The sequence below is a fragment of the Drosophila gunungcola genome, chromosome 3R, assembly GCF_025200985.1.
Source record: "Drosophila gunungcola strain Sukarami chromosome 3R, Dgunungcola_SK_2, whole genome shotgun sequence".
Taxonomy (NCBI): Eukaryota; Metazoa; Arthropoda; class Insecta; order Diptera; family Drosophilidae; genus Drosophila; species Drosophila gunungcola.
In genome coordinates, this window is record NC_069139.1 from 9,315,392 (window position 1) to 9,339,082 (window position 23,691).

The following is a 23,691-nucleotide window of genomic DNA, read 5'->3' on the forward strand; positions in this document are numbered from 1 at the left end:
GCGAGTCGATCTAGCCATGTCCGTCTGTCCGTCCGTCTGTTTCTACGCAAACTACTTTCTCAGTTTTCTGTATAAGTCGGAACGAGCCGGATCGGACGACTATAGCATATAGCTCCCATAGGAACAATCGAAAAAAATAAAAAAATTATAACTTTGCTGTTTTTCCATAGAAACAATCGGAAAAAAATACAAAAAAATTATAACTTTGCTGTTTTTTTAATTTTTATTTAGTTCTTCGACATAAAGTAATGGTTAAATATTTTAGAATTACGGACGACTATATCATTTAGCTCCCATAGAAATAATAAAAATATATTAAATAACTATCTAATAATTGAGCTGCAAATCATCATAGCTTCAATGTTTTTCAACATATACGCAAGTAAATCATAATTTTAATGCTTTCAAAAGTATTTAATTCTTGCAATAGCTGCAAGGGTATATGAACTTCGACTTGCCGAAGTCTGCTTTCTTTCTTGTTTTGTTCTCATTTTTTCTTAATTTTAGTTTAGAAGTTGTAATATCGTATTCAGTTTTGCTCGTCAGTCAATTTATTTTGATAGCTCCAAATAATATCCATCAATTCCTAAAAATATGACAAGTTCGCAGTTCTGATTGACGACGCTCGTTTCTAACTAATCAAGTGATTATTATACAATAGCTTTAATGGATACCCAATGGTCGAGCTTTTTATCTAAATTGATATCACTATGAACGGCAGCACATCTAGAGACAATGCGTACCAAGAGTGTAAGCATTCGTCTAATAAATACACTTTTAAAATGTTCCCATTCGGCACGCTGCGATAGTTTAAATACCTTGCTGAAGCAGTCCGAATGAGAACATTTTAGTGTAAGGTTTATTCATTTTTCGGAACAATATTGGATCAGAAATTTTGTTTACTTAGGGTGCGATCGTCACCAATTTTTTAACTCGTTAAAAGTTATTTTTGTTTAATAGATCCCCATTATCTGTTTGCTGTCATAAGGATATTGAGTTGTGTTTTCTTTAGATACACGTTGATAAAACGCTGTGAAAACATATTTGTTTAACTCAGTTTAGATAAGATAAGAAAACTAGGAATTTTTGTATCAACTTATAACAAAATGATCAATTTTTATTTTGATAAGACTCTCAAGTATTATTTCGAATTAATTTTCAGACTTTGGCCAGGTTGCCCAAAATTTTCTTGTATATTTGAATACCCTTCAGATAGGTATCGGCTCCCAAGTATTCGTCATGATCATGGATGCGCATGGTGGTGTTTTTGATGGGGGAGAATCCCAAGGCGGGGATGCCCTGCGCCCGAATGTTCCTGCTGTCTGTGGCCCCTGGGCACACAATGGGGTAGATCTTTAGGCCACTGTAAAATGTTATAATTACAAATAGGTTCTAAAAGGTACTGAATTTAAACTCACAGCTCATCGGTGGCAGCCTTGAAGGCAAGCCAGAAGGGGTTCGAGTCGTCGATCTTGGTGGGTGCCACATAGGGCTCCTTCTCGTCGAAGGAGATCTCAATACCGCCGCCCGCCTCCTCGCACCAATCGTGGATCTGCTTCTCGAAGGCCACCACATCCAGGGTGATGGACAGGCGCATGTCGAAGACCGCCTCAAAGTGAGGGGGCACCACGTTGCTCTGGACTCCGCCGCTCAGCTGGGTGAGATTGATGGTGGTGACATCACCGATGTTGATGGTCTGATCCCTAGCCAATCGCTGCACCTGCGATTCGCGGAACTCCGTCAGCTTGTTGAGCACGTAGTTCAACTTTACACCGGCGGTGCTGGGCAGCAGCATCGAACCGTGTCCGGAGGTTCCGCTGAAGTTCAGTTTGAGTCCTGCCGAAAGGAGATACATTTTAGTAACCTCTATACTCTGAGAGATGAGGTCAACTTACCCCATCGCATACGCTCGGCGTAGAACACATAGAACAGGTCTATTTCGCTGGTGCCGCCTTCGTCCAGACTGAAACCCACATTCATGTTGCTGTAGTACTCCGTTTTCACGAACTCCTGCATGCCCAACTCTCCGCCGATCTCCTCGTCGGGCACAAAGGTCACGAACACATTGCGCTTGGGCTGGACACCGCTGGCCTTGAGCAGGCGAATGGCCCCCAGGTATCCTGTGCCCACCGACTTCATGTCCTGCGTGCCCCTGGCAAAGATCCTGCCCTCCTCATCCATGTCGGCGGCAAAGGGATCGTGGGTCCACTTGTCGCGGAACACGGGCACCACATCCATGTGCGAGTTTAGGATGATAGAGGGCAGTTCCGGTTCGGTTCCCAGCCACTTGATGATCACCACTGGCTTGCCCTCCACTGGATGTATGACGTCCACTGGGAGATCCAGGCTGTGGGCCTGACGCTTGAGGAACTCCACACACTCGGCTAAAAGTTGAAACACACATGAGTGGGGCTTCTAAGAATTATCCAGATCAGCCTTACTGTAGTCCACATCTGGTTGCACCGTCGCTATACGCAAGTACTCCCGGAATATTTTGATTTCCTCGTTGTCTTCCCAGTTTTCCGTGCTCATTTTGGGGCGATGTGTTCTCTGCCAGTTACCAAACTCGAATGCTCGACGGTTGCCAAGAATCAAGCTTATACAGGAAATTTTCGTATTAGGTGATTTTGATTTTATGGCCTTCATTTTTTATCAAGTAATGAGTGCGTTATCAACCGCTTGTGGTTAACAAAATGATAACAGCACTTATTCTTGCACAAAATTCTACCAAAATATATGTCTGATACAAACAGTAGCAATGTTCGATAAAGTTCAAATCTCGATGTGGTTATACCCTTAAAAGTTTGACAAGCTACTTGTAAAGCGGTTTTTTGTTCTTGTTTTTGACTAGTTAATGCGGCTTTGTATGTGTGCGGTATTCTTGAATGAAAATAAACAAAAATAAATTACAATGTACCTTTCAAATAATAACAATAGGGTAATAATTTAAATTCAATTTGTACTGTAACAAAATAAATTAATAACTACAACTAAACCTTCAATAACAGAAAACATGAAAACATCAAAAATAATGACGAGTTATTGGATATTGTTTGAGCTCAAAGTCCAAAAAGAAGTAAGCTACACGGAAATATTTGCTTTTAGTGCTCGCATTTCGTTTGTATTTAACCAGATATGTTTTGAAGTAATCAGAACATTTATACATTTAATTTTGGCCCTACACTCATCGATACTAATACATTACTCATAAAAGATAAGACCAATAAAAACATATTGATTTCCATTTTTGAATCATCAGAGCAGTGTTTCAGTTGAACAGTCTATGAATCAGCAACCGCCGGGATAAGTTTCCTGTACACTTGAATGCCGTGCAGATAGGTGTCGGCCCGCAAATACTCATCGTGATTGTGCAGCAGCACAGGAGTATTGTTGATGGGGGAAAACCCCAGAGCGGGAATGCCCATCTGCCGGACGTAGAAGCTATCGGTGGCGCCGGTGAAAACTCGAGTATGGGTTTTCAGGCCGCTGTAATAGCACATTCATTAGACGGGTAGACTATAATCCCTTCAAGCTCACAGTTCATCCAGGCCCTTTTTGAAGGCCAGCCAGTAGGGATTGGAATCGTCAACCTTTGTCTCCACAAACGGACACCTTAGGATGAAATCCAGTTCAAGCCCTCCTCCAGCCTCCTCACCCCAGTTGCGAATCTGCTTCTCCAGCCGATCCACGTCCTGGGAGATGGCAATGCGAATATCAAAGACTGCTTCTAGCACAGGAGGAACCACATTGCTTTGCAATCCCCCTGTAAGTTGAGTCAAATTCAGAGTGGTCACATCACCGATGTCCAAGGAGGAGTTCTCTGCCAGATGCTGAACCTGTGTTTTCCGGAACTTCATTAGCTTATCCATCACATACTGGAACTTCTCGCCAGCCGTGTTTTTGTGCAGCAGCGATCCATGCCCGGAAGTGCCAGTGAATTTTAAACGGAGATCTATGAAATTTTAAGGCCATAAAGCAACTATAACTCATGCTACCGAACTTACGCCACAATGTGCGCTCTGCATAGAAGACAGGATAGGACTCATCTTCACTGGCGATGCCCTCGTCCAGGGCGAAACCCACATTCATGGCCCTGAAGTAATCGCCTTTCACGAATTCGGCCATGCCCATGTCGCCGCCAGTTTCCTCGTCGGGCACATACGTCAGATACACAGTCCTCTTGGGCTGATAGCCACTGGACTTCAGGGCACGAGTGGCAGCCAGATACTGACATCCCACGGACTTCATGTCCTGCGTGCCACGTGCATAAATCCGGCCCTCGGCGTCCATGCTGGCGCCAAAGGGGTCATGGGTCCAGTTCTCGGCAAACACGGGAACCACGTCCATGTGCGAGTTCAATAAAATCGATGGCAGCTCGGGTCTCTTGCCCAGCCACTTCATAATCACCACCGGTTTGGATGGCAGCACGGGATGGATCACATCCACCGGCAGGTTCAGTTTGTCAGCCTGCCGCTTTAGAAACTCGACGCACGCAGCTGCAAACCGAATTTGAATGTAAACAAATCCAGGCCGTGTAAAAGCAATCCTCACTATAGTCGATATCCGGATGAACGGTGGGAATACGTAAATACTCCTGGAAAATTTTAATCTCCTCGTCATTACTCCAATGCTCTGCTTTCTCCATTTTGAGTTGAATGGCCTGCTGTTGCAAAAAGACTGACTTCTGATCCCCGACGTTGTTTGATTTTAGGTCTGAGTGTGATTTGTCTTGATGAGATTATCAGCTGTTGACTTTTAACTACTTGATAAGGAAGCCTGCAGCTTGCGTTTTTCAACTTCTGTTATCTATTATAGTCTCACCAATGTATGTATCTTAAAGGTACACGGCCTGTTCCAGCCTTGCCTGTATACGTCTTTGTCATATAGAACATTGTCATAAACTTGTTGTTTTCAAGGACACTACCATTTATATAAAAATAAACTAATAAAATTCAGCAAGAGCTTATAAACTTTGACTTGCCAAAGCCTGCTTCTTTTCTTGTTAATCTAATAATTTACGCTGTCTAATAAACGAGTAAAGCTGACATAGTTCTTTTAGAAAACGATTTTATTGACATGCTTAAACAAAGTTCTTCGAACCAAACAATACACAAATGCATAATTTCGTTATTTTAGTGCTGGAATCAGTTCACTAAGCATCGGCTACTGCGGGAATGAGCTTCTTGTAGACCTCAATGCCATGCAAATAGGTGTCGGCTTTCAGGAATTCATCGTGGTCGTGCAGCAGGATGGGGGTGTTGTTGATCGGCGAGAAGCCCAGAGCTGGAATGCCAGCATAGCGAACATAGCGACTGTCCGTGGCGCCGGGAAAAACTTGAACCCGTGTCTTGAGGCCACTGCAAGAAAAATACGTGAATTACATCAAAGGTATGCCTTTTGTGTGAGCGCCTCATCCTTACAGGTCGTCGAGAGCCTTCTTGAAGGCCACCCAGTAGGGATTGGATGCGTCAATCTTTGTGGGCTCCACAAAGGGGTTCTTCATCTCGAACTCCAGCTCAATGCCGCCGCCAGCCTCCGCGCACCAGTCGCGCACCTGCTTCTCAAAGGCAGCGATGTCCACGGTGACGGCAATGCGAATGTCAAAGACAGCTTCCAGCAGCGGAGGCACCACGTTGCTCTGCACTCCGCCCCTCAGTTGGGTGAGATTCACGGTGGTCACATCGCCAATTGTGAGGGAAGAGTCGTCCGCCAGTTTCTGTACCTGTGATTTACGGAACTCCATCATCTTGCCCACCACATAGTTCAGCTTCTCGCCAGCCGTATTGGGCAGCAACAGAGATCCGTGACCAGCAGTTCCACTGAACTTAAAACGGAGATCTGTGGTGGAATGTAAAGTAATAAAATGAATTGCAAATTGGAACAGTCTGTTATCCCATTTTCTAAAGTATACTTACGCCACAGAGTCCTTTCCGCATAGTACAAGGCGTATGTGTCGTCCTCGCTGGAGATGCCCTCGTCGAAACTGAATCCCACGTTGAGCTTCTTGAAGTAATCGCTCTTGACCATCTCCCGCATTCCGAGGTGGCCGCCCACCTCCTCATCCGGAACGTAGGTGAGGTAGATGGTCCGCTTGGGCTGGTATCCGGTGGCCTTTAGAGCTCGAACTGCTCCCAGGTACTGGGTGCCCACGCACTTCATGTCCTGCGATCCCCTGGCAAAGATTCGACCTTCTGCATCCAGATCCGCGCTGAAGGGACTGTGAGTCCACTTCTCCTCAAAAACGGGCACCACATCCGTGTGCGAATTTAGGATAATGGAGGGCAAGTCGGGCTGCGATCCCTGCCATTTCAGCACCACCACGGGATTCTGCTGGTTGACCGGATAGATAACCTCCACGGGCAGGTCCAAGCTGGCCGCCTGGCGCTTCAAGAATTCCACACAGGCGGCTATAAATAGCAGACACATTTAATGGCCCGGTCATTAAGATTGGCGTTCTTATCGCAGCCTCATATAGATAAAGGCCACTAAAACTCACTGTAATCCACATTCGGATGCACCGTTGGTATGCGAAGGTATTCGCGAAAGATCTTGATCTCCTCATTGCTCTCCCACTTGGCGGTACTCATTTTGATCTGTATAAACACGGATTTAGCCGGTTGATAATTGGTCAATTAAATTGTTTGTCCAAACAAAGCTCTTCAATCAGCTGATCCGCAGTTCACCACGCCAGGGCGCACGCACTCACCTTTCTCAACACTGGATCGACGACGAGTGTGCGATTGTGGTGAGAAGGGCGCGTTTAAATATCAGCGATAAGCGAGAGAAAGGGAGGGCATGACATTAAAGCGGAACAGAACGCTAAACCTTATTTTCTAATCTCGCGGTTTTGCCTATAAAAGTGTTTTATCAGAAGCATTTGCTTACTTTTTGGTGGCTTATCTAATTTTTATACATATGACTTGCATTAAATAGAGTGTGAACAGTTCTATGGTTTATACACAAAATTCTAACAATGGTTTTTAAGGGTGTGTCCGAACTTTGAATCGTTAGCCCAAAAGATTAAATACAAAATTTATAATTTAGTTAAATAATTTCGCATTAAATAGAGTGTAAACAGTTGTATGGCTTATACACAAAATTCTAACAATGGTTTTTAAGTATGTCTCCGAATTTTGAATAGTTAGCCGAAATGATTAAATACAAAATTTTTAATTTAGTTAAATAATTTTTAAAACCTAATCCTAAGCAAAATCGATACTTCGTTTTCTTTTTTTACGATTTTAAATCTTTAGAATAAAGGAAAATTTGTTTATTTTACAGATTTCATTTCATTTTTCTATTTTATTTAGAAAATATAAACAATTATTTACGCTAAGACTACCGCTGTTCATAAAACCAATAAACATATTTTTGTGTGACATCCAAATTGGTAGAGACACCAAGCGTGGGTAAATGTGTCAGTACATGTGAATCCACTTAAAGGCTAATTTGCTGGCGATTCCCCCTGGCTGATGGATTTATTTGCCTTAAATCGCGGCGAAAGTGCTTCGCACAGTTACGTGGCAACAGGATTGATGGTAGTGGCTCCATTTGGCCCGCAGCCAAGATTTCCGATTACTGATGAATCGCATGCAATCGCATTCCAATTCCAGTTGATTTATTAATCAAGATGCACTGCGCACGTTCGCACCCACACGCCCAACGGGTCTCTCTGTAAACAAGTTGCCGGGCTTCGGGCTTTTCAGCCACTCCAAATTTGGCATATTAATAGTGTGGCTGTTGCTGTTGCACTTGCCACTGTTGCTGCAATGCGACTGTTGTCCCCTTGTGTCAAAAAAGTTTTTTTTTAAATTTGGATTTCACGCTGGTTTCTATACTGAAAGACCAGAACCGAAGCCCTCAGATTTGTGTTGCATGTAGTCGGGGCCAAAGTTGACATTGTTTTAGTGTGTGTACTCACAAAAAGTCATTAAAAGTTCATTAACAATGTTGCTGAGATTTTAATGGCGCACCAGCAGCAATAACAGCAACTATGGGCTACACATGTCTGCATTTTAAATAACAACCAACCCTAACATTCGTACAAACTCGTACTCCCTCGTTTACAACGTCACACAAGTCAAATAAATACACAAAACTTCCTGCAAACAAACACTCGCATATCCGCACTATGGGCAAAAGTACAATTTGTTGATATAAATTGAAAAGTGTGAAATAAATTGAAACATTTTAAAAAATTTTCACTTAAATTAAAAATTTTTTTTAACTACCTCTTCAACCTGAGTCTATATTTTCTTCTCTTCTAAAACATAAATATATTACGTCTAATAAGATAGTTTTTGCCCATTGTGAGCTATGGGCGTGGCTGTGTGATGATGTTGCTGTTGTACTGACATGTTGTCGCTGGGTAAATAAACTAAATGAAAATTTTGTATATTGTAACAATTATCCGGGCATCGTCGGCAACTGTTTGCATTGAGCCCCCAGCTGTAGGAGCTCGAGGAAAACCTGAATCTGGGTGTCCCTAATCCGTTATGAACGCATTACCTGTCAAAAAAAAAAAAAAAAACAGAAAAAATATTCTGATATAATCCTGCCCTGCCATTTACCATTTGCCCTATCCCTCTGCCCAGGGCGAGTATTCGCCTTTGTTCGGGTTTTGGCGCACGGCTTGACAAACTTTGGTAGTATGGAAATGTTGGATGGGGGCGAACTGACAGCTCAAGGACAATCCGGCGGGCATGCGTTTGCATCTCCCGGAGAGCTTCAATTTGTGTGGGCCAGGCATTAGGTGAAAAAAGCGTTGAGCTCTCGGCAAGCACTTTAGGAAACTGCATTCACAGTCGTCGACATCGATATATAAAAAGAGCTGGCCAACAGTGCGTATGCGTATGCGTGCTGCGTGCACAAGGCAAAACTACTCGAAATGGTTTATATACACAAGTTGTTGGAAATGTCATCAAAATTTGGAGCACTCGGCCTGCAAATTGGATGCACATCCATAAAGCTGCTGCAAAAGCCTGCGTAAAAAGTGTTTACATAATTAGCAGCCATTATTTAATAGATCGACATTAATCGCTTGATTGAAGATAATTATTACACATATTTATAATAAAAATTCCCTAGCTTTAAAATTAATTGCATTCACAATTCTCATAATTCGATGCCCCCGATTCGTGTTTGCTTTGGCAATTAATTCCATTTGGCGTTCAATTATGCAGCTACCAATGGCCAGATGCAATAAAGCAAATCAAATATTTATTTAGCTATATGTCTGTCGGTGTATATTACAGTTCTGGTTGGATGCAATTTTAGCCGGTTTAAATAATCAGCTTGGATTCAGCATAAATTAATTTGCATTCAAAATGGGCATGCTTTAATATGAAGTGGTTTGATGTAAGCATACAAAGTGGTTCTATGCTGTAGATAACATGCACTAAATTATATTACTGATGCAGATTTATAAAAGGTACTTGAATTCTTTCATTCACTAAAAAGCTTATATTGAAGGAATTGAAGGAAAAATATTTCGAAGAAGGAGAAGGTAAAATATGTGAAAATATTTATAAATTAGCTTAGAAGTACTTCTGCCATTTGGTCTTTTATGATTTCTCTTTTAGCTGGCTGGAGTAATTAGTAGTTCTTAGTGATAGTATTTGCTTTCTTCAAGCTGCTGCTTAAACTCCAGAGTTAAAAGCAGCTGAAGCAAAACTCATTGCATACTTATGAGCTTGCAAGTCAAGACTGCGTGGAATGGCGAATCCTTGGAAGGGCGAAACTCTAGACCAAAGCGCGATAGGACAGATAAGGAGGCAACAGGCATCGCACTTGGCAATTACAGCAACAGAGATTACAGAACCCGACAACACCAACAAAACCCGCGGGCCAAAGCTGCGCCATCAAAGCAAATAACACACAAAAGTTATGATAAATGCAGATGGAGCAGGGCTAACGGCATTATTGCCTGTCATTTCTCATCAGCGAGCTTCGATGTTTAGGTTGGTGTGGGAGTGGGAGTGAGAGGGTCATAGCGGATAGACAGAGAGGGCAGCAGCTACAGCCGACTTCCGGGTGCCGCCGCCATTTTGCTGGGCCGTAATGGCTGCCACTGCTAGCGAAATCCAGGGTGCGCCGTCTGAATGGCTTGTAATGAAAATGGGAGGTGAGCGGTGGGGGGGAAAGCGGAAAATAAAACATGATTTTTGCCTTGCTTTTATTTTCTATTAAGAGCGCAGAGCACAGTGCTTCTGCCATCGTTTCACCCTCTGTTTGCGTGAGCGATGAATTGCAATTTGCAAAGTTTTTGTTTGCTCTGTCTGGGAGTTGCTGATGTAACTCGGAAAAACTTCATTTTCCGCTACTTCATTCCGGCGCTCTGTGTGTGTATGTTTGCGTGGGCGCGGGCGACGATTTCTTGTCTGCCACGCCCCCTTTTGCACTTTCTCCTCGGAGGCGGACAGCAGCTTGCGATGTGTGGCAATGAATTGCAGTCCCATTTTGCCAGCTGTACCCTGCCAAAGCAAAAGGATTTTTAATTGTCGCTGCACAGGGAAAAATACAATTTAAATGTGTGTAGAATGGATTGGAACATAAATTGAATTTGAATTTGAAATTATGGATTTGTGCCAGGTTCAAATTTAAAAATTTTTTCACCTTTTACTTAGAAATTTAGAGCTATAATCTTATCTTTCATTTTAATAAGTAAAACAATACATTTTAGTAACAATAATTAAAAAGAAATTTGTATGTAGCGTGTTACTTATTAAAATGTTTCGACATTGTTTATGATCCAACAACTTTAGCTAGTTTTCTCTGTGTATAACTACATTTTTTTTTTCAACTTGTAAGAGTTGGGACAATACTTAAGTACTTCTTTTAAAGATTTGAAAATCAGCTTCAGAATAAAATTTTTAAATATATTTTTAGTTTGATAACGACATCTATTTTTGGACTCAGTGACCACAGTATCAGTTTTAGAGGAAGTCACACAATTATCTTTTAAACTAATGACAAGGATATCAAATCGTTGGCTTTGGTATTGAACCACATTTCTTCACCGTGGACACGTGGTTAGGTGTGTCAGCCCCTCGGATTCCGAGTTGGCCAGTGTCATTTCCAGCTATCTGGTTTCCTGGCAAGCTGGCAGCTGGCAAGCTCGGCTCCTTCCTGGCAATCACATCGCCCCCACATCCACATCCAAATCCGTAACCGTAGCAGAAGTCGAAGGACTCGCAGGATTCGCCCTGCTAATGACCGCTGCTAAGTGCCTCGATTTGTGCAGTGCGCTCTGCTCGACCAGAACTGCAATTAACTAATTGATTGAACTATTCAATCGGTGAAAATGCATGGCACTTGGGGACCAGCAGCGTGTGACTGGGTGTGGCCGGCTTATCAAAGGATTGGCGTTTAAGGAGCGAGCATTTAACGCTGCAGTCGGTAGTCAGTAGTCAGTAGTCAGTATTCAATGCCATATCTGTGGCCTTTGTGGCGTGGCCGGGCCACATTGCTCACTGGGGGTTAAAAGCTTTTAAATGCCCCTATTAGCCGGTCAAAAGGGGGCGTGGGGCGTGAGGCGTGGCACCGCCCGCATAGAACGGTTCAGTTAAGTTCAGTTCCTATTTCTGGCTAAGTAATGCCTGACTGATTAATGGCCAGGCGAGAGCAGTTCCAGCTGCCGTCCGGCACATAATCGATTTTCCGTAATGCATTTAGACCCCTCGGCTTCCTTCATATCCGGCATCGGATTCGGAATCCCTTCAGCATCAGCATCCCGCCTGGCATAACTTTCCACCATTATCCGTATCCGTGCCCTGCATCTCTGCAGCCTTGCTCACCTTGGGCAGTGTTTATGTGCCGGGATTTGTAATAAACTTGTTCCAATCTCTGGAACCACACCCTCAGATACACGTTTTCGGTTACCAAATGCAGGACATAAAAAATCCCAGCAATCAGATGGTAACCACCCGCCAGACAATCCTCCAGAGTGCGGCTTATTTTTTTTTAGAGTGCTTCCCCCAGGTTTGCCCTTAGTTTCTGTTGTTTATAAATAGGAATTGCAACTATGTAACTGGCGAATGGGATGGCGGAGAGTATCTCTTCCACATAGGTAAGCACATTTTAGTGGCCTTTGTTGGCCAGGATGTTGTAGTCGTTGCACCAGTTGCAATTTGTTGCAATTTCGCCCGCCTTGTAGTCGCCGCTGTTGCAAATGTTTTATGACTGCAATGCGGTTGGTTTCGGTTTCGGTTTCGGGCTGCCTTCCATCCTGGCAGCTGCAAAATGCATTTATGATGCATAAACATAACGTCCATGCTAGGCCTTTCCGGGGCATCACGTTCCATTTCAGGTGCCCCATGTTTATTGCCCTGCAGTCATGAGGCACGAAATGCCATGGACAAGCCATGTTTTATTTAATGCACGAATCGCATTATTCTTTTTATTGCTACTGACACAAATATTTATCCTGTAATTTTGCCATTTTTTTGTTTTAACGAATCACTCGTCGCCCCCCGCCGTGACATCAGTTTTGACAGCTGAACGTTATGGTAATTTAATTAACTATTAAAATGGGATTATTGTGTAATTTATGCATGTGACAGCGACAGTGACAGCGCTTTTAATGAGTCTCCCATAACTAATAAGTCCGTCCCATTGGGAGGATGGGGCAATCAGAGCAATTAACTTTTCCCATCCCGTCCAAGCCGAGATTTTCGCTGACTTCTGGTGACACTTTTTGCCATCACAAAGAATGCAATTTCCTGGCCCCAAGACCGCCCATTTCGCACTCGGCTTTGGACACTTGAGAACTTTGGCCTAAGGTATATATATTGATGGATTCGAGCCCCAGTCGAACGGCCGGATCCGGCTACGGAAATGTGCCAGCCCAAAATCCGGACAGCCGGCTTAGGCCATCCGCCCGGCTGTAATAGTAATAGAAATTGATTTACCATTTCGTGTGCACGAAAATGTGCAATTTATGTGCTCCATCCCGACTGACTCAGCATATAGATGATAGCCCGGGCGGATTGGGGACACACTATACTATACCATGCGAACACATAAATTCCAAGCCCGGGATAATGCATTTTTCAAGTGGAGTGCATAATTTAGTCAGTCAGTTGGTCATTTTGCGGGCCTGCATTTAGCATATCAATGGATAAAGTTCCTTCGTTAGCCCTGATCTCTTTCGCCCTAATTGCCGCAAAATGTGGTGCCACAGCCTCAAATCCCCATATTCCCGACCTGACCGCGTTCATATTTTAATGATTGGATGGGTATTGGTATTGGATGGGTAGGTTCGGGACAGGAGGTCGAGCCACCGCATCATTGGCAGTCATTTGACGTCCGCTGAATAATTTACAACAATTTCGGGCCAGCAACACGCCCAATTCCAATTCCATTTCCAATTCCAATTGCAATTTCAGCTTGAAAACGGAGAAATTCCGATTTATTGCGAATTTTTGCTCCTTTTGGCCGCGCTGATTGCTGAATGCCGCAATGAGTTATGTGCCAGGGGATAGAAAATATATGGCCATCGATCGATTCGGTAGAAATCGGTTTGAATTAATGCATGAGTGGATGTTAAATGGAGCACAAAGGATTTGTGTTGAGCTTAAGCCGTCAGTTGGAGATATTGATTTCGGGGCAAGTTTTGGGAGGCATACAGCCCCCGAACTTAAAAATTACATTTACATAATGAAACCAGAATTGACAGTCCTGGCTTGCAGCACCAGCTACTCCTAAAAAAAAATACCAGCAAGCAACCACTAAAATGTTTGTTATTCCTCCCCGGCAAATAAAGAAAACTATAAAGGAATTGCAAGAAATTGCAGAGGCAGCGGCTAAAAAAAAACAAAAGAAGATGAAATAAGCCCGCAACGAAAACAAAGTCGTAAATTCAATTTAAAGCTTGACAGATTGCCACACTGCGGCGGAAAGGCGGTGGCCAGCGGGAAGGGGCGTGGCAGCGGGTCTGAACAATGCAGCTCGACTGCAGTGTGGTGGCTACAAAAATGGCGTCAGTAACAATGCCGGCTTTATCTTTTGCCCAGCAAACCGCGCAAAATATTTTCCCCAAGAGCAGGGAGCATCATTTGCAGGACCCCCCCCTCCCCCACTGAAAAGTCCCAGTTCTCCCGTTGCTCGTAGGACTTCCAAATTAGGGTCAAGTTTTGCTAGAAGGCGCCGCTGAAGCACCCACAATTAAATGGGCTTTAATAAGCCCAGCCACTTAAAAAGCCAGAAATCTGGCAAAGAGGTTAAACGGCTGGCAAACTTTGGCCAAGTTGCGGGTGGTGGTGCTTCCGCTTTTCACTCTCCACTCTCCACTTTCCACTTTCCGCCCAAGTGCCGGGTGGTGCATCTGTGGGTGGTGCCCCCTCATCTTAACTACATTGCCTACATTGTCCGCCCGGCTGTGTTGCATTATGTTTCACTTGCAGCTGCTGTTTTGACCCAATTTAGTGGGGCCGTTTTTTTAGTGCCATGCTGGTTTTGTTCATGTCACCGGTCTGCCTTTTGCACACAGCTGTGCACAAGTTTATCACTCGCCCCCGTGAAAAGCCACAATAAGGTCAATCGCAGTGATTCCAGCAGTATCCACCAGTTTCCGCACCACCAGCAAAAGCACCACCGCCACCGCAGCAAACGCAGCGCGATTAAAGCCAACAAAAAGGGGCAGATTTCCGACCAAGCCAATCAGCAAATCCACATACCCATACAGAGCACCAAACCGAGGATAATCAAATGGAAAAATTTGGTATTGGTCGCAATATGTCTAAAAGTAATCCTCTTTTATATTGTATAGAAAACAAAATAACTCCAGGCAGCAAACTGGTTTGGTTTCCTATATAAACATTTTTGAAAAGCAAACAAACCACAAAACTTATCACAACCAAATTTTTATAGACTTTAAAGTTACATTTAGGCATATAAATCATGTTAGGAACCACATGATGATTAGAAATGTAGCAGTACTAAACCCTGGTATTTTTTTTATTTAATTAACCACTCAATATATACATTTGAAATGCTAATTATTTAATTTTTCTCGGTGCAGCCATGCCGGTGCAATCAAAAGCGGTCGTATTAAAGCTGCAAGAGATCCCGGTGCCATGAAGAGCCTCAGCGGAATTCGCCAAGAGAAGGGTGCTGTGGGTTAAAAGTGGGCTGGGGAAAGTGGTTGGAAAAGGGCATCGGATAGCTGGGGGCATGGTAAGGGGCGAGGAAAACGAGTAAACCGGGGCAGGAACGTTGCGGCCGCGGCCAGGAAACGCGCACAAATTGCGTTTTAACGCATGCAAATTGCCTGCGTCCACGTCCTGGACGAGTTTATTGCATTACAGCCAAAGGACGAAAGGACGAAAAGACGAAGGGTGACGGTGATGGCAATGCGATGGCGATGGCTGTTGCTGCCCCAATGGCAACTGTGTTTGAATGTGTGTCCCGCAATTGCCACTTCACACTTGAGCAATTTCGCGTTCGAAACGGGCTGTATATGTGGGCCAGTGAAGGCAGGGAATGCATTTGCAACCGCCCAGGCCCAGAGCTTTCAGCTGTTCGCTGTCGCTCCTGTCGCTTCTGTCGCTTTCATTAAGCCAACTGACAGCGGCGATTGCAGCATCAGCTGCTACTGCTGCAACAGCCACAAAAACTGCAAACACAAAGCCAGTACAGTGGCGGCTATTGGCCATTGCGAAACTGTCAAGTCAACGTGAGCTCTCGGGGTTGGTTATTTATTTTTGCCATTTTTCGTTGCTTATTTTCCCCCATTTAACCAGCGGCAGAAACAACAACAGCAGCAGCAGCAGCTATTTTTGTTGCTGCAGATGCTGTTAGTGCGTCATAAATTTTATAGACAAGTTAAATATTATGCATACGCACCATTGCATCTAATAACATTTCGGTTCGCCTCACAATGCCCAGCGGTGAGTGGGTGGAATACACATTATTTGTGGGTGCTTTTCATAGCCAGCTTAAGCTGCGTGCTGGATTGAATTGAATTAAATTAAAATAAATCTGCTTGGCAAAGAGCGAAGTGTCGCATAACTAAGCAAGGCGGCAAGGAAATGCCATATTTTTAGTATGCATATCGGATTTGCATATGTTCCTTTTGGACATCAATTATTCCCTGGCAGAGACATTTTTTTAATTTATACAAAGTAATTTATGGGTTTGACAAAAAAATTGTATATATTTGCAAACTTTAATCTGTGAGTTCAAAGCAAATCGGCTTCATTTGTTTGCCATAACAGATGAACTATTGATCATCATTAGAAAGGCACACATTTTTGACATCCCCACCCAACACGTAAATATTTTTCCCCCTTGACTCGATACTGTTTGCTTTTTAACTTTTCCGCCCAGTAGTGCAAATGCTATAGTGTCCTGAAAGTCCATGTGAACTGTCATCACGCATACGCCCTGTGTGTATGCCTCAGTGAGTCTAAACGGGTTCTGTTTGTGCATGTGTGCATTTTGACAGACGTCAGTTTGGCTTGTATACGCTTTGCATTTTTTATGCATTTAAATAACAAAATTAAACTAGCAAATGTTTCACATGCAATTTATTTTTCTTTATTTTCCAGATCAACAAAAACACGCAGAGCAACAAGAATCTGGGCGAGCACAAGCGCTGGATACACGATCCCTCGAGTGAGTAAAAGGGTTTACACACCATTTGGCCCCTGGCTCTGGTCAATTAGGTTTTCACAACAAACGCCATTACTGAATTACATTTCCCCGCCTGCAGGTGACCTTTGCCGACCGCTGAACTGCAAGAAGCGTGAAATTTGCCTGCTGGAGGACGAGTTCAGCGCCGTGTGCGTGTCGAAGAAGGAGCTCCACAAGAATCGGTAAGTGGGCCGGCAAGGCCCCATCAGTATGGGCCAATTAAATCGTGCGGTCTCAGCCTATGGCCATTTAAACTTATACCCTGCCAAACCATTCGACATTCCAGTGATGAGATAATCACCAAGGCCAAATACTTGGAAGAGGAGGCGAAGCGGCGTGTCAACCAGCAGGACAACCAGGACAGCCAGGACGCGGAGGACATCAACAACGACGACGAGGACAACAGCAGCGATGGCGGCAGCAGCAACACCAACCCCAGCAGACCCAACAACGGCCAGGCCAATGTCCAGGCCAACGAGGATGCCGACGACGAAGATAAGAGTCTGAGCCTGGGCGACGAAGACGAGTCCAAGGAGGATGATGTCTTCTATGAGAACAGTATCGCCACCGGCGATAAGCAGCAGCCACAGCAGCAGCAACAACAGCAGCAGCAATCCCAGCCTCCGGCAGCACAATCTACCATCCAGCAGGATGACGACGAGGAGTTGGAGTGAGTACATTTCGAAAAGTTTGAATAAATTGCGCATTTAGGTCTTACAAACATTATTCACTGAATTCTGAGTTTTTTTGGAGGAGTTCCTAGAGTGAAACAAATTTGTCCTTTACATCTCTAACGTGATTTTTGTGATATTCGGATTCGAAAAGCAAATACCAGAATCTTAAAATTTTAAAACAAATAACAAATTTTCATCCATTGCGATTTTAAGTTATTTTAAATGCTAAAATATTTAAATGTTATTAATATTTAAATCGGTTATTTGACAATTTTTGGCGTTAATTTTAATATATGCTAAAAACACTTAAATAAAAATTATATCAAATATCTGAATGTTAAATCATGCAATTTAATATGAATTTAATTTTAAAAGTCAACATTAATGTTGAATTCAATAGTAATATATTTGTTTTTACTATTCCATTTTTTGTTCATATTTATGCATAATTTGTTTGTAATGTATTACATAAATTTTTGGTTTTTAGGACAGTGTGGAAAACAAGTTATCCCTTTCGGATAAAAGTAACAATAATTATCTTGCGAAATCTTACAGTGTAGAATTATTAAATTGTGTAGCATTCGTGTGTTGGGCAAGACTTTTTCGTTTGCCATTGAATGGGATTTCACAATTCATTAGGCAAATTCGCGTCGACAAAAAGGATTGAAGACGGGGGCACACGGCCAACTCCCTCTGATTTCCACGGTCGCCATGCTAATAACAAATTGTTTTATCGTGTATAAAAATTCCGCAATAAATTTACAGCGGTACAATTTTTAGCACGCAGCCGTTTGGTCTTTGGGCGTCGGTCCCTGGCCTGTTTTTGTGCTGTTATCGGGTTGGCCTTTTGGCTGAGCTGGTACTGGTGCTGGGTGCTGGCATACTTCTGCCTGAATGGTTCAATGGGCCGCAACGACAGCTTTACGGCCTTTACCCTTTGACGCGTGCCGTCGTCGGATCCCTTGACTTGTTCCGTGTTATCGCTTTGACCCTAACCCAAATTGTGGACTGGCACGCGAACAGTGCCTCCGAGAAGGACCCAAAAAGGGCAGTGCCTTGGGCTAAGCAAAGGAGCAGGATCAGGTGTGGCAACGGCAGCGGCAGAGCCTGAAAAATGAAGTCAAAGTCGAGTTGGTGTCAAGGCTTGATTGGCTTGGGTTTCCACAGAAAGAGGGTTGCGATTTTCCCCCGCAGCGAAAGGAAGTTGTTGGCAACAAACAGTCGATTTCCTTTCTAAAAATATTTGTTCAACATATAAGAGCTTTAGGCTATGTTCAAACAAAGGGTTATGTTTTATATACATTTTCAGAAACTTTCTTAAATAATTTGAAGTGGATGGGGCTTATTTGTATAGCACTCTTTTAATAATACCAGAATTATTTGCATGCTATCGTTGAAGGAAAAATAAATAAAACAAAACAAAAATAATTCGAATGAAACTATCTAAAATTAAACCAAATAAGTTCCTTTCTGTTAAAGCCCCTTCATTTTGTTTACCCAAACGTCCAACCAATAAACAACTTCAAGGACTTGTGATCCACTTCAATATCCTTTGAAATTCAGCCCCCACAGAGTGCTATAAAAATGTTTTCACTTGTTGTTTATGTTCGTCTTGTTTATCAGTTGTGCTTTTGCTTGAACAAAGTTTAATTTCATGCTTGCTGGCTGACACTTGCAGCTTGGTCTGGCGGTAAAAAATAGGAACGTGCCAAAGTTTTCGTTTCGATCCTTTGACGTATATATTTTGATCTACAAATTTAATTATCCGTAAATACATACGTTCATAAATTAGGGGAAAAAATTGTGCAAGTAAGGCGAAGAATTTAGCTTCGCTTCCAAGCTTTTGTTGATGTTTTTTTTTTTGTGAGTCCCCCGGCGCCAGTAATTGAATTAAAATCCACTTGCCAAACAACGCAGCACGGTGGGTGTTTGAGTGTAAAAACCAATCTATAGGCAAATCACGCGCCCGACTACACTCTCTCGTTTTTCAGCTCCCAGCGATGACATTAACAATGGCTTTTGACATGTTTTCCTTTTTCTTTTATGCTAACGAATTTTCCTTTTCAATTTTGCTTTCACGAATATTCCCCGCTTAGCATATGTGTATCTATGTCAATGGCATGAAATATGATTGTGTCACGCCGTGGGCAAAATCAATAGTTTGAGCCGAAGCATTTTCCACTCATCATGGCAGCAGGAGCTGCTCCAGTTCTCGTCTTCCCAGTCAGGCAGAAGTCAAACAAAGGACTTGCCTTGGTGAAAGGGTCGTCGGGAGGGGGCACTTCTAATAGACCAAAAGACCAGGAGGCAACCTCCACAAAACCCAAACACGCAACCAGCTGGAGAGCGAGATCGGGCCATAACTCATGTGTGCGACGGGCATTGTTTGTTGTAACAATATGCCATCGCACAGTGGCACACACACCAAAAGAATGTGGATAAAATATTGTTGTTAATTCAGTGCTACCTTGAAATAGTAAATTTAGAGCTGTTCACTCCTTTGAGTTGCCTTTGGTGTCGACAGTATCTAAATTTTGCCCTTTCGAGGGAGCACTGCATTTTAAATTGTTATTAACTTAGTCTAACAATATTTTAGAAATGTTGAACTAATGTGTTTCTGCTGGAGTAGTAAACGGGAATATCTATTTTAAAATTATTATTGCGTGTTAGTAGACAACAAAGGAGCTGTGTTCCCTATTTTTTAAAGTTATAAGGGCTTAATAAGCCAAGTTTTGTTGCCTTATATCTAAAGCTCTGGTCATAGGGCGTTGCCAAAGAGGGTTTTGGAGATTCCGGTGAGGCACCGCTGGCTAGGGCACATTCCATAGTTCGGATCTCACCTCAAACTGGCACAACTGAGCTATTCCTGTGTGTGGAGGGGCATGTCCCTGGCAGTTATTCGAAACCACTGAGCTGTTTTGTGGTCTATGCACATGAAGCTGTCGGATCCAGCAGCAGGAGTAGGAGAAACCAGGTCTGGGGAACGAAAACTCGGTCGGATGGGGGCTGCAAAATTGAAAGCAAATATTTGAGTAAAAATTTACACATTTTTCACAGAGACACGGAGCCGGCATTTGATGGGCAATTTGCACAAAGCAACCGCAGATGCTGGCCAGGCCATTCAAGATGCCATCGGCGCTGTCATTGACCAAGGATCGCATTATCAACTATCTCACTATTTACTTGGTCCTAAGAATTTCATTAAATTTGTATAAACAATCCGGCGAAGAAGGGCAAAGAGAGCGAACCGGAACCGGCGTGCAAAAGAACATGCGAGCGAATTTTTAATTAAAAACATTGAGCACACACAGCGGGATGTGAAGGATATATAGTACATGCATATCCGTGAACATGTTTACTTTGGTTTTGGCCATTGGTCCGTTTACATTGGCACAGCAGTGAAATTGGCCAGCTTAAGAGACACACGTCCATGTTTTTAACCAAAAGTTTTTGACAGATGCAGCCACTCTTGTATTTTATTGCATTTCGGAATATTTTCTTCCCTTCTAAACAATTGTTTACTCAAAATGTATTTAACAAGAGCAAATAAATTTCGTAGACAAATGGAAAGTGTAAGGCCGCAAATGTTGCAAAGCCTTGGCTTGACCCGAATAACTGGCCAATTTTTAATTAATAATTCTATAAATTAAATAACAAAAACCGGTTGAAATCCTCTAATTATGACTACCAAATTGGGGCAATTAGGCAAATTGCTTTCCATTCATTTTCAACTGGCGAAGTACAACCGCATAAATGCGAAAATTTTATTTGATACCAGACAAAAAAGTCCCAACAGCAGAGCCCAAACAACGGGAATGTATATATATGTATATCTGAATAAAATTATGGAATAGGACCGTTGAATGGAAATTGTGCTCGTGGCAATTGGTAGCGAATTCGTGGCAGGCCAATTAAAGCGACATCGAAACGGACAAAAACTCCTCTAGCAAAGCCTTTTTTGTTGGATGGACAGCTACTATGGTAGCAATCCTTAATTGGAATAATCTCTTTGTTGGTTTTATTTTTTAAAAAAGGATGATAGTTAAAATGGTTGGGGCGTGTGATTTTCTTTTGAGTTTTAAAGATGATTGATTGACAGCAGATAAATGGCCGTAGCAATTAAAAATGGATAAAGTCTTACTTAACGAATCATTGGGACAATGGGTTCGCTCCCAAGAGGTCACGTACACGAATGTTGTTAAAATGGAGTAATGCACTGCGATTGTATGTATAGCCCAAGTTCTATTGGTTTGAGGCTGGCAGCTTAAATATTTGTTCAAATTATTAAATAAGTTTCGTCCTGCGCCTCTTTCTTGTCCCCAATCTCCTGGCCAATCTCATGGCTCCACTGTTTGCCTGGGCGTGCGTGCAGCGCATATTAAATAAATATTTAAATAAATGTAGAAGCCAGCTCCTCGTATAGTATACCTGCCCAGCGAATTGTCCGCTGGAGGTGGGAACATGTGGACAAAGATACCAACCAAAAACCAAAAAAAAAAAAAAAGAAGAGGAAGGACGCAGACCTCATTTGCATAAAAATTAATTTTGCATGTCATCTATTTGTTGCCGTTGCGCCCCCTGAGTTTTACTTTTCTGATTTCAGCCGGCTTTCTAACTCCGCTTCTTTTTGCGCTTTGTGTTTTCCTTCTTTTTTCTGTAGCAACTGCAAGCCGTGTCCTGTGGCCATACCAACGTTCCTGTGCGGTGCCGACAACAGGACCTACTCATCACTATGCAGATTGGATTATCACAATTGCATACATTCGACGTCCATACGGATCGCCTGCAAAGGATTCTGTCCCTGCAAGGGTAAGTCTGAGTCCTCCTCCTCCTTGGTTTTTACATTTTAGCCATAACAAACGGACTACGAGCGCCGGGAACAAAATAAACACGGCAAGCCAACAACTCGAAGCTGAATCAAATGCTCCGCATAATGAGCTCTGGCCTGGCAGTTGGCCAGCCAGAGTCGAAGGACAAAGTACGAAGGACCTCTGTTGTCTACTAAATAAATTGCATGCATATTTTGCGACAGGCTTAGTCGCCAGTTGTTTGCCCATGAAAGTATGCTGCAGAAACTGAGCCGGCGACTAAACGCTATTTGTTAGCAAGGAATCTCCAGCAAATGGCTGGCAATTAAAAAATCCAATTACCAAACAATGGCTTCGGCTTTAAATATTTTTGCCCCGGCACAACACTCGTTAAATATTTAATAGGCCGGCAAACAAGTAGTCGGCGCCATTGTTATTCTTGCACCGCCCCCTTTTTGAAAGGGGACCCTGAAAACCACTCAGCCAGTCAGCCACGTTAATTTTCAATTTTGCACAGCCCAGAGAACACAGTGCTGGTCGGAAAATAAAGCACCAGCCTCAGTGAGCCGCGATGCATAAAGTTAGCCCGTTTCAGCGATTTCCTGACCACTAATCTGCAACTTGTTCCCTTTTCCTTTTTTTTTTTTTTTTGCAGAGAACGTCGATGGCAAGCGGTTGCAGCGCATCTCCGCCTACAACAAGTACAACAAGAAGATCAGCCTCGACCAGCAGCAGCAGCAGCAACAACAACAACAACAACAGCAGGCCTACAAGGACAGCAACAACAACAACATCATGATGTCAAGCGGCAACATCATGGGCGGCAATAACAACGACTTCAACACGATCATGACTGTAAGTCAATGGTACCACATAGTGGTACATAGTGTATGGTGTAAAATATAATTTTTGGGTTTGCCGCAGGACAAAGAGGACAACAACCGGCACTACAACCACATCAACGCCCAGTACACATTCACGCCCGAGGAGATCAAATATGACAACAAACACTACAAGTACCTCAAGTACACGGCCTACAAGAAGGTGAGTGGATTGAGTCAGGTGTCAGTACCATATTTCTATATCTCCAATTCCCAAATAATTTTCACTTGGCAGGACTCCAAGTACCAGGAGGACAAGCACAAGATGCGCAACTACAACGAGGTGGTCGAGAAGCAGCAGCAGAAGTTCAACAAAAACAGCAACAACTTGAACGGTGAGACTTTGTTTAAAAAACACTCTTCTTTAGATAATACAAAGTTATTATTTATACATAAATGTATCCCTCAAAATATATGTATAAAGGTTTAAAACAAAATAAGGAATCATTAACGATTTTAGGAAATAAAAATACGGTTTTGGATACATGTCTTAGACAATTTGAATTCCTTTTTAAAAATCTAAACATTTTTTTGTATCACATATATTTCCAAGAAAAATTTATATGGTATAATTGTATTGTGTTAAAAATAACTATTATAAATGAAAATACAAAAAAAGGACCTTGTCCTTTAAATTTTTTATTTTAAGAAAAAAACATTAGAGAAAATGTCTAGATAAATGGATTTTCATTTGTT

The 23,691-nt window shown here is 42.8% G+C and overlaps 4 protein-coding genes across 9 annotated transcripts in view; 1 reads left to right on the top strand and 3 right to left on the bottom strand.

Annotated features, from left to right (window-relative positions):
- Positions 1–23,691, top strand: part of LOC128252129 (proteoglycan Cow) — a 46,718-nt gene that overhangs the window by 17,948 nt on the left and 5,079 nt on the right. For 2 of the 4 annotated variants that reach the window (XM_052979619.1, XM_052979620.1), the window contains exons 3-9: positions 16,548–16,614; positions 16,712–16,814; positions 16,919–17,302; positions 21,967–22,115; positions 22,770–22,969; positions 23,039–23,158; positions 23,231–23,330. In XM_052979619.1, coding sequence (XP_052835579.1) covers positions 16,548–16,614; positions 16,712–16,814; positions 16,919–17,302; positions 21,967–22,115; positions 22,770–22,969; positions 23,039–23,158; positions 23,231–23,330 — 1,123 coding nt within the window. Of the gene's footprint in view, positions 1–16,547; positions 16,615–16,711; positions 16,815–16,918; positions 17,303–21,966; positions 22,116–22,769; positions 22,970–23,038; positions 23,159–23,230; positions 23,331–23,691 lie in introns of those variants that run through there. The other 2 variants (XM_052979622.1, XM_052979621.1) reach the window with 2 other exon arrangements.
- On the bottom strand, positions 1,084–2,686 carry LOC128252130 (aminoacylase-1). The gene is made up of 4 exons (XM_052979623.1): positions 2,442–2,686; positions 1,896–2,384; positions 1,419–1,836; positions 1,084–1,363 (listed from the first exon to the last, which is right to left on the bottom strand). Exons 1-4 carry the CDS (start codon positions 2,644–2,646, stop codon positions 1,159–1,161), a joined length of 1,317 nt encoding a protein of 438 aa, XP_052835583.1. The 5' UTR covers positions 2,647–2,686; the 3' UTR covers positions 1,084–1,158.
- On the bottom strand, positions 3,062–4,946 carry LOC128252131 (aminoacylase-1-like). Of its 3 annotated transcripts, none has more exons than XM_052979624.1 (4): positions 4,822–4,946; positions 4,005–4,713; positions 3,538–3,952; positions 3,062–3,486 (listed from the first exon to the last, which is right to left on the bottom strand). In XM_052979624.1, the coding sequence occupies exons 2-4, from the start codon at positions 4,618–4,620 to the stop codon at positions 3,282–3,284; spliced, it is 1,236 nt and encodes a 411-aa protein (XP_052835584.1). In that variant the 5' UTR covers positions 4,621–4,713; positions 4,822–4,946; the 3' UTR covers positions 3,062–3,281. The 3 variants fall into 3 exon arrangements, with proteins under 3 accessions (XP_052835584.1, XP_052835585.1, XP_052835587.1); XM_052979625.1 differs by lacking the exon at positions 4,822–4,946 and having other exon boundaries at positions 3,081–3,486; positions 4,005–4,496; positions 4,552–4,712; XM_052979627.1 differs by lacking the exons at positions 3,062–3,486; positions 4,822–4,946 and having other exon boundaries at positions 3,592–3,763; positions 3,837–3,952; positions 4,005–4,719.
- LOC128252133 (aminoacylase-1-like) lies at positions 5,051–6,741 on the bottom strand. Its single transcript, XM_052979628.1, has 5 exons — positions 6,707–6,741; positions 6,497–6,593; positions 5,916–6,407; positions 5,421–5,838; positions 5,051–5,357 (listed from the first exon to the last, which is right to left on the bottom strand). The coding sequence occupies exons 2-5, from the start codon at positions 6,585–6,587 to the stop codon at positions 5,153–5,155; spliced, it is 1,206 nt and encodes a 401-aa protein (XP_052835588.1). The 5' UTR covers positions 6,588–6,593; positions 6,707–6,741; the 3' UTR covers positions 5,051–5,152.